A 15,654-nucleotide genomic window follows, 5' to 3' on the forward strand; every position below is an offset into this window, starting at 1 on the left:
AAGGTGCATATATTTAAATGTTTGAAATGATATCTTGAGTAATTATATTTTTCAAGCCCTTTGAACATTCTTAAGTACCTTTACAGGGTAAAAGACGAAACATTCCGGCACGACGTCAAGTTGAGTTATATTAATTGACTAATATTCAGGAGAGATGGTTCGTTTACTGAATGGGTGCATGGGAGGCGGAGGCTCATTCCCGACCAAGGTCACTTGCACAATCGCCTCGCCTGACTGAGATTCGTACACATCCACAGATTCTAATGCAGAACGGAAAATTTTGAGGGCGTTTTCCTCTCGACGGAAATCGGCAACAACAACCGGAAGTGACCAGTGTAAGTATAAACAAACAAGCAAACAGTATCTACACTTGAGCAATAGAGCCGATAAACTTTGCATTTCGAGGGTAACAAACAGTCATAGCACTTGATGCCTCACGATTTCTAAAAATATCTGTGCTAATGCCACGAGAATGTTGCTCATCGATAAGCAGCGAATCAACTGATTAGGAAAATGTGTGGGGGAAAACCTTAAGTGCGGATTTTCAGTCAATGATTTTGTGGGCCAACAATTCTTAATAGCTTTGAAATACTCCTAAAGCCGCAATGTTAATTGGTGATAAATCACCCGCAGTTGTACTATACTATCAATGAACCCTTTGCAATTCAACATAAATAGGTCGAAATAGATACATATATGACCATAACTGATTTGAGAATCACAAAAATCTCGTTGTGAGAGCTGCAGTGTTTATCCACGGGGTATTCATCTGATATTCAATTGCACTCTGCTGACAGCGAACTGTTTAGTGAAACTTATTGGCTGGCTGGGGCTCGCTTTCGCTTTCACTCGATTTCCCCCATGTCATGGATGAGGGGGCTGCGATTGGGAAATGTGGGTGCATCTAATTAGAAGAGCCGTCGCCGTAATTGGCAGCTGCTGCATCAGCGAGTTTTGTTTGCTTTGGCGACAGGGTAATGGGGTGCAGGACCCAGGGAGCGGCGTGCGAGCTTCATGGAAGTGCTCTGGCTGCCACTTACTTAATGGAAAGATAAAGCAAATTTAATGGATCTTAGACCAGGACAGGGGCCATTAGTCGAAGGAATTGATTAGTTTGAAAAATGATCAACTTATAGTGACTGAATAACTTCCTATAACACTATAGAAGATACACATAACCGGAACTTCTCTCACCCTTGTGGGGATTCATTCTAATCTGCTAAAGGATGACAAAGTCGGCGATAAGTTGGCCAATTAGTCGGAAGTTGGAGTAACCGCTTGCGAGCACGGGGATAATTAATCGCAGGCCCTTGGAAGACATTCAGACGGGAGCCATTTCTCATCCTCGACAAAGGAGTGTGCCAGCTGGGAATCTGTCAGATACAGGGTTGCCCAGATACACCGCTCGATTTGAATGCAAATTTCGTGCAGTGGCTGTCAGACTCTGCAGCTGACGTGACGAGACCAAGAGCCCCGAAACACCCCAGAACACCCCAGAAAACACCTCCCGAAGTAGCAACGACCTCGGATATCTGAGGTACAGAGCGAATTTGAATCCTACGTTCGCTTCATATTTGGGTGCTTTTTCTGCAGCCGCCGCCATCTGGCGAGGGCTAAGGCAACCACCCCTGGGCTCCCCAGCTTTCCCCACTTTCCCCATTTTCCCTCCGTCTGTCTAGTTTTGCCCCACACGGAATAGGACATTTATGCGCCTTATAAATGATTATCTTGTGCACTCAAGTGCCAACGCCATCAATCAAATGGTCCAAGTGCAACAGGATGTCCCTGCTCCATCCTTTAAATATCTCTTGGGTTGTGTGCGTCTCCTTGTGTCCCAGGTCCTTGTTTGCCGGGGATTCGAAGGCGAAGCCTCTTGTATTGCCACTAAGCTCATTGTAAACTCTGTTCTGCAGTATACCTTTTGATGTACTAACATATGCTGCTTTGATAGAGGCTTTTCATAATTAGTTGAAAGAGTGACTTGAATTTAAACATTGTGTATTACAGATCATGTGCAGAATGCCAAGCTGAAAATTCAAAGGGCATTTAAGCTTCGCCGGTGGCTTTCTTTTAAATTTGGTTTCTGCGGGTAATTTATGCTAATGAATTGCTCCCTCTTTTTTTGGCAATCAGCTCGTCAATCAATCAACGAAAATACATTTTCCTATGGCTCATTAATGACCCGCTTATAAGTGTATGAAAAAACGTCGAGTTTCAAATCAATTTAATTGGCATTTTATTGGCCCCGTCCGCATCAGGGAGCCTGGTTCCCCAGCCCTCGAAATTTCCATACTTTTCATAAGCTTTTCCCCCTGTTCCCTGGCATCTCTGGGCTTTATCTTGGGTATCCCCAGCGAATTTCGCTGCCCTTGCATTTTAAAGCAATTTTCTTCGCGTGATTTTTGATCAATATACTTGGCTAGGTGGTCCGAGGACTCGATTTGCCACGATTTACGACTCCGTACCCGTACTTGCCACTTACGTAAACGCTTCGCTGGCTCTGAGAAGTTGTCTGCCATTTCGGAAAACTCGGCTGCAGCTGCAGGTGCAGGTGCCCCAATTGTTTTCCCTGAGTGTGTGCTTTTTTCAATTCGAATCCGAATCGAGGGCGTGCCAGGGAGTCAATGCAGAGGAAAAGCCACAGTCAATGTGCCGGGGAAATTGGATTGGCACGTAGACCAATGACCACGTAGTCAAAAAGCCAGGGAAATTTACGTTTGCATACGGTATCGGTGATAACTCAAGTACATGTGTAGTAAACACTACACTTGGTCGACATGGAAACCATTCGGTTAACAAAAGCCACTTTCCGTGCGGTTGGCTGGGCCCTAATTGTGGTCTCGGTTCTTGGGAATAAGCAGGAGCAATGCAGAAGTCTTATTATTCAAATGGACCTTACCCTCATTGCTTGGCTTCTGATGCGTATTACTTCTGTACCCATTGAATTGAATTGATGGATAAATGCTCTTGTTTTGAACGAATAATGGAGAGGGAACCAATTAGGGTGTCTAAAAGTATGCTCTAGTTCTCCGACGTATAAAACTGTTGTTCCATTGAAAAGCTATGTATGCAAAACATGTTCTTAATAACACTGTTAGTATCGAAAACTCTATTAAACTCATCTAGCAATAACCGAATTTGATTTGCAACTGCCACTTATTCAGAGTGGTTCATTGGAATTCTTCGTTTCGCTCTTTAGCAAGGGATACCAAATAAAGTTTATAGAATGTGCAGAAAGAAAAACGATGACAGCAAATAAACCTCATATTTCCAAGGAACAAGCATTGTTTCCATTTTAGTTTGGCATAAAGTTGATATAAAGTAGAAACCTAATGATTGAAATTATGCATGAACAGAGGGTCAAATTAGAAAGAAATCCCCTGTGAATCCATTTCATTTTACTCTTTTCATCAGCTTGTCCGTCCTTAATTCAATTATCAATTTATGACATTGCGACGGGAAAACTGACTTCTGCGAAATTTGTTTCCTAGCGAACATAAAGCCCATATAAAGATGGAAATCGCTATTTGCATACCCAGTCGGAAGTAAACACCATCTGCAAAGAATAGTTTACCGGTTACTCTTAGTGAACGAATTCTTTCCTTTTGCAAGGGATTTCATTTCAAAGGAGTAAAGAAATAACGATTGAACTTTACTTTTAAAAATAACTCGCTCTGCTGCCTGTCCTTTGTAAAAAGGGGAAAGGGAAAGGGGAAGGGAAGGGGTCCCTGCCGACAAAGTAACCGGGAAGCGATTCGACGCAGGAGGTGTTTACTTCCGACTGGGTATCTATGGCACCCACGGCACCAAACGGGAAAAATGGAAATCTAAGCTGATGATTGGCCCCACCCACACATTCGAATGCCGGTATGTGTGCAGCTTCCCGCTGCATATAATAATCAAATTATCAGCTACGTCAACTGGCAGCTTTTCCTTTCGCCGGAGGTTCGAAGTAACGAGGTGCTGTGATCAAATCACAAATGACATTAACAGTTTTCAATTTGCCACACGCAGTTGGCGCTGGAAAATGTCTGCGCATAGAGCGCGAAAGTTGAGATTTTCCGGAAAGTAACGACGAAAATCTCCATGAACACCTAAATAGTAAATTGAAAATAAGACGAAATAATTATAAATATAATAGTTAATTCAGAAATACCAATTTGAAAAGCAGCTTGTGGATCTTTAAAGATCTTGAATGACCAAAACATCCTGCATTACTGAACTCTTCTTTATACGGATTTCCTGGGGATACGTGTTCTTACCTTTACCGTGAAGAACTTTCAGAATGCTTACAAAAGCTACAGAATCTACCTGGTTGCCAATAGCGGCTGTAGTCGTACTGTGCAGCTGCTTCTCCACACAAAGTGGCTGAATTGGACAGAAAAATGTAACTCAAATAGACGCAATTGAGTACCCACACAGACACTCAGGTCCTTGCATACAGATTCGTCAGGACACGTGCTCTCGATCTCCCTTGTTTCTCATCCTGGGAAAGCCTTTCGTCATAATCATAAAAGCTGCTTAGCACTTTATTTCGGCGCTCTTTTATTACCCCTTCCACATTAGGTTAATAACCAGATTTCAATGACTTGGTGGATAAGTGGCTGAAAAAATGTGGAAGGTATTAAATAGATAAAAGTGGCTCACATTATTTAATAACATCTATTTACGATTCCCTCTGATACAAAAAATCAAACAAAGGCGCAATATTCCTATGGACAAAAATATAAGACTTTACATTTGCATGTGATTTCTTATCGTGTGGAAATTCAAAAAGTTAAAAATAAATGCAGGCGGGGAAAAAGCTAACCCCTTGAGTACATATAGCCAAATTCCCCAAGTATATGCAGGCCTTGGCTTCTCGATGAAGACACTTGAGCATTTTATTCCCTTATTTTGCTTTTTTATTGTCGGGTCCTCCATGTGGCTGTGATACTGTGATTGCAGCAAAGCGGGATCGTTAAATCATGACAGCGATTCCCGCACGCGTTCGCATATTACCACGATAAATGGCCTTGTCGAGGGCTAAGGACCAAGGACACTGGCAACTGGGGTGGGGGCGGGGACTGGGATTCGGAATACGACTGGAAGTGGAACTGGGCCGGAGGACCTTAGGGCGGGGCACGCCCGTTCCGCTCCTGTCTGCATTTGATTGGCATTTCGGCATAATTGTATGTTAATAGCCGGAGCGAAGAGATGACCAAGTGGCTCAGCAGCTGGCGACTGCAGGCGGGGAAATAGCTAATGCCAAAGTTATTTCCAATGTTCCGTACACTAGAGAAAAAACTATAAGATATATTATTTTAGGGAGCCTTTTTTAGAACGATGAACAGCAAAAATATAGTCTTTTAGGATTCTGGAAATCAACCTATATCTACATTTTTTCTCTTTCCCAAATGATTTTCTGGCAAACATTTATCAAATGGCTATTATCAGAAGTTCGCAAATGCATTCAAATAATTCACTGGGGTTTTGTTGAGGATCCACCACCTCACTTCTCCCAGTGCACCCCAGCACACAAACACACACACAAGCACAATAAACCAGGCCACATACAACTTAGGGCTGTTGTCATACGCGCTTATGAGCTTGACCTTGACATTGGCAGTGAAAACGCTGATAAACTAAGCCCTAATCCACTGGCATTATGTACATTCGGCACTTTGCCACCAGACAACCGAAACCAGAGTGAAAGCCAAAAAAAGTGAAAGCCAGCTGTGCTTTCATAAAAGTCCTGCCAAGGACGGGGAGCGGTGGGAGGTGGTGGGTGGTGGGTGGCAAGTGGTGGTGGTGGGTGGCAAGTGGTGGTGCTGTCCGGCAGACTGAACCAAAACAAAGGCCAAGTAAAAAAGGCGCCGCCGAGATGAGAAAGCAGGAAAAACACCGACAGCCAGCGAAATAAAATCAATTTTCATTGTAATTGGCAACTTAAAGGATTAAGCCGTGGATATATCTATTACTGAACTGCCCGATTCCAGAGGACTTTCCTGGGAAAGAAGAGCCAGCCAGAATGGAAACTCAGGATTAGGGAAGTTTATCTGTTATGAAGGTAAGCTTCAATTAGTTTCAGATAAACGATCTTAAAGTTCTTACTAAAAAGTAGTAGTACTACTTATTTTATATACTATTATATAGGTTCGTACATATTTTTCCTGAAATGAACTCAGGCACACATATGAAAGTAACAAAATTAAGTTATATAAAGTTCCAGACTTACAACTTATTTCCACTAATAAAGCAAACTCATTTAAAACTGGATACAAATTTAGCTTGGGTAACTTTAGTTCACCTTGACAAACATCCATGGGATCAGAAAGACCGCAGGTTGGGATGCACTTTACCTGCACTTAATTTCACTTTGGGCCACGAGCCATCGACTTGGCTCAGACAACTTGGCTTTTGCACTAATTTATGGCCGAGCGTCTCTAGTCCTGCGTCCTGCGTCCTGCGTTCTGCTTGAGCTCCTTTAACGCATTATCCGCGCTTATTGTCGTATATCAAACATAATGGCTCTGCTGGCCGGCAACTTCCTGAGCGGCTTTAATGGCGCTCGCATGTCCTTGTTGAGTGTTTTAAAGGGTCGGAGTCGGTCTATGTGGGATGGAGCTGTATCTTCGAAGGGATTCCCCCACCTTTCGCGGGGGGTAGTCTCGGCATTGTTTTGCAAAAGCAGACGACAGCGTCAGTATGCTGGGCTACCTGTTAATCAATCAATATTCAAATGGAGAGAAACCCATTTCACCATTAATGCAGTCCATATACAAACGTTATCTATGAATAGGAGAACCTACAAGTTCCGAAAGTTCATCGGCCTTCCCTTAAATGTTGTGTTACTTGGGCTCAGCCCTTCAACTGTCACTGGCTGACGTCAATGGGATGGCACTTCGAATGGTGATTTTCGCGGGCGGGCAAAGCACAAAATGAAGCTGTCGCGTGTCGCGTTTGCTGGTGATGAAATGTCGCCGACTTAAAAACATTCTCCCCCGAAATTCGAACACTTTTCTGGCGAGATTGAAAACGCCCTGCCACCCCACCTTTGGCCAGCTCCCCCGAAATGTCCTTGGCAGCACGCTCACACATCAAATTATGCTAATCAGGTGCCGACTGCGACTAAGGCGCGTAATCGATTACTTTTCAGTCGGAGCCGGGAAAACGAATTCGATTCCCACACACCCAATAAGTACGCAAAAGGACACACAAAAGAGGGATTTGCAAGGACACGGGCGGCGCCGCGTCTAAAACAATTTGCTGCAGCGCATAAAAGTATGCCATGAAAAAGTAAGCAGTCGCAATAAAGAGCCGTGTCTGTGGAACATCATATGCGATTCGATTCCCTATGTCACGGAAAGGCCCTCGAAAATCCATTGACTCGCGGCAATTTAGTGGGGACTTGGGGAAACTCCAACCAAATTGGCTGAAAATTTCCGGCGTAACATCGCATTAATGAGCTGGAAAATTAGATTAAAGTTGCGATTTTTAAATAGTCGAAATAAACACATGTACCTCGTATGCAGTAGGCCTCCTATAAAATTATTTATGGTTCTTCTTCCTTTTTCCATCAAAATATAATAAATAATGCATCTATAAAACCAAGAATAATGGCTAATTCATGTACTTGATGAATTACATGTTGTTCAGTTGGTATGGCAATGCAATCTCCTTTGAAAAATCAGAACCGAAGAGAGATACAATCCAGCCCAACAGGATGTTGGCCACAAAGTTATGTCGACCACACGGCAGAACGGAAAACTAAACTCGACTTCTTTAGAGCATTGCCAAGTCATGTGCACAGTTTACATGTCGATGGTGGCAGCAGGAGCAGCAGGAAAAGCAGGAAAAGCAGGAAAAACTGTCCTCGGCAATCGTGTTGTTACTTTTATATCCCAATGTACACACACTTCTGAAAAAGGAAAACTCGCACATTGATGATGTGCAAATGCCATGTACACAAATTCACATAAACAAAGCGTGTAATAAAAGTAAAATTTGTCAAGAGAATTGACTGCATTTTTATGTCAAGACACATTATGGAGCGATGGCTGAGCTGTGTGGTGAGGGTGGCCAGGGGCGTACGAAGGGGGCTGCTACCCATAAGAAACGATACTGGTTCCTAATAACTTGTACCTAATTAGAGCAATTACTTTTAATGGCCGAAATATACTTACTTTTCTTCGTCTAACCGAAATAATAATATAATTTTGGTAGAAACTTGTGATATATTATATATTGGTTATCCAATCATATTATATATTATTGGTTATCCTGGAAAAACTTCCCATCTTAATTTAGTTTTGGTTAATATCTCGCAATCCCCCTCTCAAGTCCCAGCGTACCACCCTGCCTTGCGTTGAAAACATCAATTTATGCGAGGCCAGCCGCAGATAAAGCATGAAAATGTCATTGCAATGCATCACCGAAGACGGTGGGCTGGAGTGAGGTGGGCGGGTGAATCGGGGGTAGTCTGGAGCGGTGTGGGGTGAGAGTTCATCATCTGGTCGAAAGGTGGGCGGGGCTGCCCCACCGCATGCCCACATGTGTCCGCTTGCATCGGGGCCCGGCCAAATTGACAGTGTCATCACTTTTCGAGTGGTGCCATCGCTATCGCTCCGGGAAAGGAACGGGTGCCCCTAATGCGAGTGGGGGGGGGGGGGGAGTGGGAGTTAGTGGTCATGTTTCAAAATTGCCAGCAATTTGTATACGCAGTTTTGGGACCGGAACAACTTGAGCCGAATGAAGTAAGCAGCCGCCTTTGGGTCCTCGGGGCCTGGGGCGGGACATATGTCAACCGATCCAAATGGCCGGCACTCGCATATCTGAATAGGAAGCCCCATGTTGTTACATCAATTTTAAACGAGGGAATAAATACATCCCAACCGCTTTATTATCGGGCAGCATCCCCATACTTCGAGTTTATCTTAAGATGCTTATCACATTTCATATTTTTATTTGCCTAATGGTTGTTATAAGCCAGAACAAAAGTTTCGTCCGCCTCTTAAGGAGATGAGAAAGGAACGAGGAAGAGAGTTTTAGAAAACGTATGGGCTTAGTCAAGAGTAGCCGTATTTTATCAAAATAAAGTATCCCATTTTATTTTAAAAAACGTCTTTAAGAGGTCTTCGCTTCTTGAGTTCCCTGCATATGCACTAAATTGTTCAAGGTGGCGCCACTTAAAGCAGGACCTCCTAATTAGACCGAACAGAGTCACCTGGATTCACCCCGCCTGAGGTCAGAGAAGTCAGCCCGTGGCGGGACCAGTTAACTACCCCCCACCTTTTCCACTTTCCAGCCATTCGCCGAGGACTTTCCAGGTAATTACCTAATGTAAATGAAAGCCCCGAGGCCATCTTCTCCCGGACTACAAATTGCATTCATTTGGCCGCGGCGACTAGGAAAGTTGTGTCTCAGTTTCGGGGGAGGTTCTTGAAGGCGGGGCATGGGCGGGGAAGTCCCGGGGACCTGGGGGTTTGCTGACATACTTCGGTCTCGGCAATGAATGGCAATAATCGCAAGTTAAACTCGGCCCGCCCCACCCGCTGGCGAATTTCCCAGGAAAAGCACTTAGAACGTTGAGTAATGATGCGGCTGCAAAAATCACGCACGCCTATTGCCAAAACAAAGGTTTTTGTGCCGGGGAGGATTAAGGGACCGGATCAGGGGGCTCTGATCCCCATACGCATACGCATGTATATGTATGGACTCCCGATTCCGGACCCTCATTACACGTCAGCGGCAGCGTCTCGTGCTCCATTTGCAGGCATTTATATGTGTCAGCGTGTCATGGCCGTCATCAATCACATTTTGAGTTATTTGTCAGTCGAATAAATACACTGAGCAAGTTTCGGGTAGGCCTTCCAAAGAACTAGGTGCTCATGTCATGGTGTTTTTAAACACAGCTACGTTTTTAAAACTCAAGTAGTTAGCTATGGTATGCGTGTATTGTTTCCTATAGCTTTGCCAATGCAGGTCAAAAAAAGATACTCTCCCTTCATACCTTTTTTTAAGTCTTCACCCATACCTAGGCTCAAGATATTGTTGTATTTTTGGTCAGTGGACCGAGGTCTGCTTGGACGTGTATCTCGGGTGATTTTGGGTCTAAGAAGCTCCTGACATTTATGACTTGCCACTAAGAACCAGCGCCCCTCCATCTGTTATCTTGTCCGGTCTGTTTGGACAAATGCGTGCTGCAGTTCCTTTTCGGCCACTTTTAAATGCAGTCAAGGATACGTATGTTGGCCATTTGTCTTGCTTGCCAAGTCGAGGACAGGGATCGATTCAAAAAGCATCAAAATAATCAAAACCTTTGTTGGCAACCACTTTTGTTGGCCAGCTATTTTTAGCCGAAAGAGTAAATTAAAAAATTATGCAAAAATGTTTTATTCTGGCTCTGTTTTTTCTTTCTGCGGCAACTTCTGGTTTTCGGTATTGTTCGACGAACGGGGACAACCGCGAAAACAAACACGGGCACAACTAAGTAAATAAACAAAGAATTTTGTAAAAAGTTTAAATGTATGCAGATGCACGCACGCCTCTGCTAAAAAGGGGGTTCGGCGGGCAGGGGTTCGAGACACTCTTTGCATATGAAAATGAGTTTTGTTTATTTTTATAATACAATTTCTACCGTTGATTATTTCTCCATCATTTTTCATGCGAACCGCACGGAGGCCGACATTAAATCCAATTAAGAGAAAAAATTGACCCACTATCAAAACGTATTATGAAGCCACATTTGACATTTTGATAGGCAGCGGTCACAATATTACGAAATCACACAAAAACAGGCATGCTTTGGAGGTACCAACGCGCTGATACCCTGTGCCCAAGTTTCTTTCTTAAATTTAAAAATGTTTTGTCTCCCATTTACCATACTATTATTTGAATTTAAATACATTATACATTTTAGGTTAGCCCAACTTGGGTTAGCCTAGCCTATTATTTGAAAGCTGGTAAAAAGAGCATACCAAAAGCGACTTTTAGCTTGCATAAACATTTGATTACATTTTAATCAAAATATAAACATTTTTTATGATATTTATGTAAATATTATCTCAGCAAAGAACTCCATTACCGGGGTGAGATTATTGTGGGATTTTTCAGATCTCGCTTAAACGCTGAGCTCCGAATGAAGACATACTAGCTTTACGGCCAAGTTTTCTAGCTGTTTTGGGAAGATAATTAGCCTCGTGATCTGTCGCTGCCGAACTCATTTGCAAGTAATTAAATTTGGGTGACGATTTGTCAACAAGTTTCCAAGTCGGGTCACATACAACTTTTCACTGCCAACTCATTAGGAAACCGTGGAAATGGGGGATTCGCCTGATGTTTTTCCTTCGCTTTCCTCGACCTTCACTGCCTCGTGTTCATCTAATTTCATTTCCGTGGTGCAATCAGCGGACGTAGTTATTCGGCATCCTGCAGTTTGTTTGTAGTGCGTCCTGCCCTAGGAAATTAAATTGCGAGCACTATCCGGGACCCGAGACGCCCGGGGTACTGGGTATTGCCCGAACCCCCTAGATTTTGGTAATATTTTTGGGTGTATGTTTCGCCAGCCCTGTCGCCCCTCAATTTCCGCTGGGCCCAGCAGTTTATAATTATGTGAATATGTGTGCATGGGCAGAACCAGGCGATACACCAAAAGAAAAATGTGTGGTGAGAACAACGTTGTGGGATGCTTTCTTCAAGTATTTCAGATATTATTGTTAACTAGCGCACTGGCAGCAAGTGGCATCTTAATCTAATTCGTCCATAATACTTACATTTCGATTGGGTCCTCAGTGTTTCCCAAGACTAGTTTTTTAACCCACAATCGATAGGGAGAAATGTTGGTGCTACTATATTGGCTTATGTTTAAGTCAAGACCGGCCTGGTAGGGATTAAGGGTGGTGCACATTCGTATTACTTACAATGAATGCTACAATGGATTATCTTTAGTTGCAACTAATTGGTATTAACTTATTTATTTCCCAAATATTGGATGCCACTTGAATAATGGGAAATAGCCAGAAGCCTTAATGTGGCTTTGCATTCAGTTATATAAAGTATTAAATAAAATGTATAACAGTATTGGGAAAATAAATATAAAAATACTAATATATTTATACGGAATGCCTAGAACTATGCAATGGTTTTCCTTAATTTAAAGCTTGGCTTAGGGTTTATTTATTTTGTAGCACACTTTTGGGCAGCCGATCTTTGCGGATTGAGAATGTTGTGTTTGCGCCTTTTGGGGCGGATTGATTCAGTTCCTTATTATCGATACCAGGCGAACATAAAAGTTAGTAGGTGTCTACTGGGTTTCATGATTCAAGAAATGGCGCAACCACATACTCAAATTTCTGTTCGCCTGGTATTTGAAATCGAAAATCTCTCGATTCGCTCGACAAAATTGATCAGAAGTCCGAAAATCATTGGCAAATTTCTCGGTGTCTAGGTGTCTACTGGGTTTTATAACTTACAAAATTGCGCAGTAATTTTTTTAATTTAACACCTTTGCAGGCCCCCAAGAGTAATGAGAAATCAAAGCATTACAAATCCAAGAACCTGTTCAACTTATCTTTTATTTCCATTGAAGCTTCTTGTAAACAAACAAATATATTCTTGCAGGGAATTGTAATTATTTTACCGCATTTTGCGTTCGCATATTTTTTTTCCGTTGCATATGTGGTTTTTTTCTGGAGCTTTGAAATTATATATAATACATATGCACATGTCTACATATGCTGCTCACACCAAATGAGCGCTTAGTTTTTGGAGGCAGTGTAGACCTTGTTCCCTTGCTTCCCCTCCCTCTCTCACTCACCGCCCCCCTCTGAGCTTGGCTTTACAAATGTATCAATGAACAGTTCTTGCAGTCATCTGCCCCTCCCTCACCCACACTGTCAGCAGAACCCCCGCTCTCCCTCTCCACTGCCCGTTCCCACTCTCCACTCTGGTCTAGAGAGCTTACCAAAGATGGGCTTAACTTAGTTCCAATTTACAAGTGAATCGATCAACACACCCGCGCGCCGCGCAAAGCCCCATTAGTTTTCTCGCGATTTTCTTTCGATCGTGGTTCCGTGTGTGATTGCTAACCGTTATCTGTGCATTTTCCAGCCACTTTATGCCGTTTTGAAGCCTTTGACTGCATTAAAACAGGTATGTGTGTGTTTATTAAAACATATATTACATGATTATCCCTGTTTTATGAGTGTAATTTAAAGTTTTCTATTCGTTCGTTTTCATTTCGTTCGTTTCTCTTTCGTTTGTGTTTCTGCGTGTGTTTGTTGGCCTTTAACTGCGCATTTTCCAGCCATTTTCCAGCGATTGCCCTGTCGCTATTATAGCCTCCTCCAGCACCAACATGGGAATGTGTTTATTAGAAAACAAAATACATTATTTTCACCCGGTATTGTACGTTCAATTTATTAATTGGCCTTCTGTCTTATCTTTCCCTTTTGCTCGTAATTTTGCGTGTGTTTGTTAGCCTTTAACTGTGCATTTTCCAGCTATTTTCCAGATTTTCATTTCGTTCGTTTCTCTTTCGTTTGTGTTTCTTCGTGTGTTTGGTGGCCTTTAACTGTGCATTTTCCAGCCATTTTTCAGCGATTTTCCTGTCGCTATTATAGCCTCCTCCAGCACCAACATGGGAATGTGTTTTTTAGAAATCAAAATACATTATTTTCACCCGGTATTGTACGTTCAATTTATTAATTGGCCTTCTATCTTATCTTTCCCTTTTGCTCGTGGTTTTGCGTGTGTTTGTTAGCCTTTAACTGTGAATTTTCCAGCTATTTTCCAGACATCTTCCAGGCATTTTTCAGCGATTTTCCAGTCGTTTTTATGACATATTATTCTAGCCTCTTCCAGCACAAATATGGAAATGTGTTTATTAGAAATAAAAACGCATTATTTTATTATATTATTTTTATTATAAGTTCAATTAATTATTTATTAGCCTTCTATTTTAATCCTCCCAAATGGGGACACTACACTTGAACGTCTTTTCTCCCAGTGCACTCCGCTCAGACAGGCCGACGTATACTTTGACCTCTATCTGCGCCTGTGTCCTTTTTTTGCCCTTTTTTCGGCGCCCCGCGGCTATCATTTGGCGTGTGTGAACAAATCGGGAAGCTCCGTCGGTGGGTTAAGGGTAAACGTGACCCCGGGCCATCGAGAAGGGCACTGGAACTGGAACGGGAACGGGGTTATCCTGTTAAGCAGAGTCCACGGGTTAGTCGCTGCGAAATAAAGAGCCTTTTAATTGAGTTGCGGTACCGCAAAGCGAATCGATATTTGCACTTTGGTCCGCGAAATTTCCCGTTTTTTGATAATGCAATTTTGCATGGAGAATCGAATTTTAAAACTAGAGAAAGTATTTCTTTTGAGGGCAGAGTGCTTTTATGAAGCTGCGAAATTGATTTATACACGGGATTCTTTTGCAAATAATGGTGGTTCTGAAACTTGGCTCAATGTCTAAGCGCAGTGGATCGATTTGATCATACCACTTGGGGGAAATCATTATTTCCATACGGAAAAGTAGTTTGAACTCCGATGCACCCATCGTTGATATTTTCCAGCGCTGTGTGCCACTTGACTTACATTTTCCTTCTGTGAACGGGTATGAAAGCTCTCTAAAATTCCACCACCAAAAGATGGCCTTGGCTAACCCTTTCTGCCCTCGTTTTTGCCGCGACATTTTCCCCGGCTTACGTTAAGTGAAGCACGAGAAGTTCGGCTTTGTGCATGCCACTCGAAACGGGCGGGAAATCGGGAAAACGGTGACCTCCCCTCTTAACCCGGCTTAAGTACACGCGCCACGCCCACTTGGGACATTGCTGAGCACCACCTACTAAGTGTTATCCTGTCCTTTTAAAACTGCACTGAAAATTAAGTGTTACTAAATCAGATTCTCAAACCAATATATTTCAATTTTATATAGAGCTATAAGCGAACATTTTAAAAACCGATCATATTAATTTTATTTAATTAGTATAATTAAAGAGGGGCAAACCAATCCCAAAAAGATTTTTTTGATTTTTAGTGGACAGATTAAAAAAATATTGTTATACATAGGATATTTCTCTGTGTCTTATGCAATTATATCTAAATCGGTTTTGAATTCATGCATTTTACCCACATTTCAGTTCCCAGAATTGCCAGGGTATTAAGTTTTTTTGCTGTGGGCCGCAAAAAGGACACGGGGGATCCTTCCCGGCAGGGCAAACCTACGCGAAGGCCCACCTGTCAGCTGGTCGTACTCCCAGCATTCTGTTGGCATGTTGGCCATTCGACCCCAACACGTCCTGCGGCCCAGCAAAGTGCAAACATGGAAACTACACCCGCCCCTTTGAGCCTGAATGCAAATTTAAACACACTCCACACACACACGTGCGAAGTGCGAATAATAAATTAAAGAACATTAGCACAACTAACTGAACGCTTAGCTAAATAAGGGGCTGCAAGTGCTGTATTTCTAGTTTCCTGACCACCTGGCGTAAAGTAAAACAACGGCCAAGCTCACACATACGCATTTGGTGGGCCAATATCAACTTTCTTTGCAGTATTTAAAGTGTAATTGCACCATTAATACATACCAATAAAAATGTCCGGCACTCTCTGTGAAAATGTTGCAGCGGTAGTTTAAACACAATCACTTGTGCATTCCATTTATGTTTCAAT

At 42.7% G+C, this 15,654-nt stretch overlaps 2 protein-coding genes across 3 annotated transcripts in view; one reads left to right on the plus strand and one right to left on the minus strand.

Moving 5' to 3' along the window:
* The window catches only part of RpL35 (Ribosomal protein L35), a 187,574-nt gene extending 173,990 nt beyond the window's left edge, over positions 1-13,584 (minus strand). Inside the window, exon 1 of one of the 2 annotated variants that reach the window (XM_070997288.1) lies at positions 13,569-13,584. In XM_070997288.1, coding sequence (XP_070853389.1) covers positions 13,569-13,571 — 3 coding nt within the window. In that variant the 5' untranslated portion in view covers positions 13,572-13,584. Of the gene's footprint in view, positions 1-5,377; positions 5,383-13,568 lie in introns of those variants that run through there. The other variant, XM_070997289.1, reaches the window with a different exon arrangement.
* fz3 (frizzled 3) overlaps positions 12,976-15,654 on the plus strand; it is a 114,149-nt gene continuing 111,470 nt past the window's right edge. Inside the window, exon 1 of the mRNA XM_070997287.1 lies at positions 12,976-13,131. The gene's annotated coding sequence lies outside the window, so the exon portion shown is untranslated. The remainder of the gene's footprint in view (positions 13,132-15,654) is intronic.

This window comes from Drosophila suzukii, chromosome X (assembly GCF_043229965.1).
Source record: "Drosophila suzukii chromosome X, CBGP_Dsuzu_IsoJpt1.0, whole genome shotgun sequence".
Taxonomy (NCBI): Eukaryota; Metazoa; Arthropoda; class Insecta; order Diptera; family Drosophilidae; genus Drosophila; species Drosophila suzukii.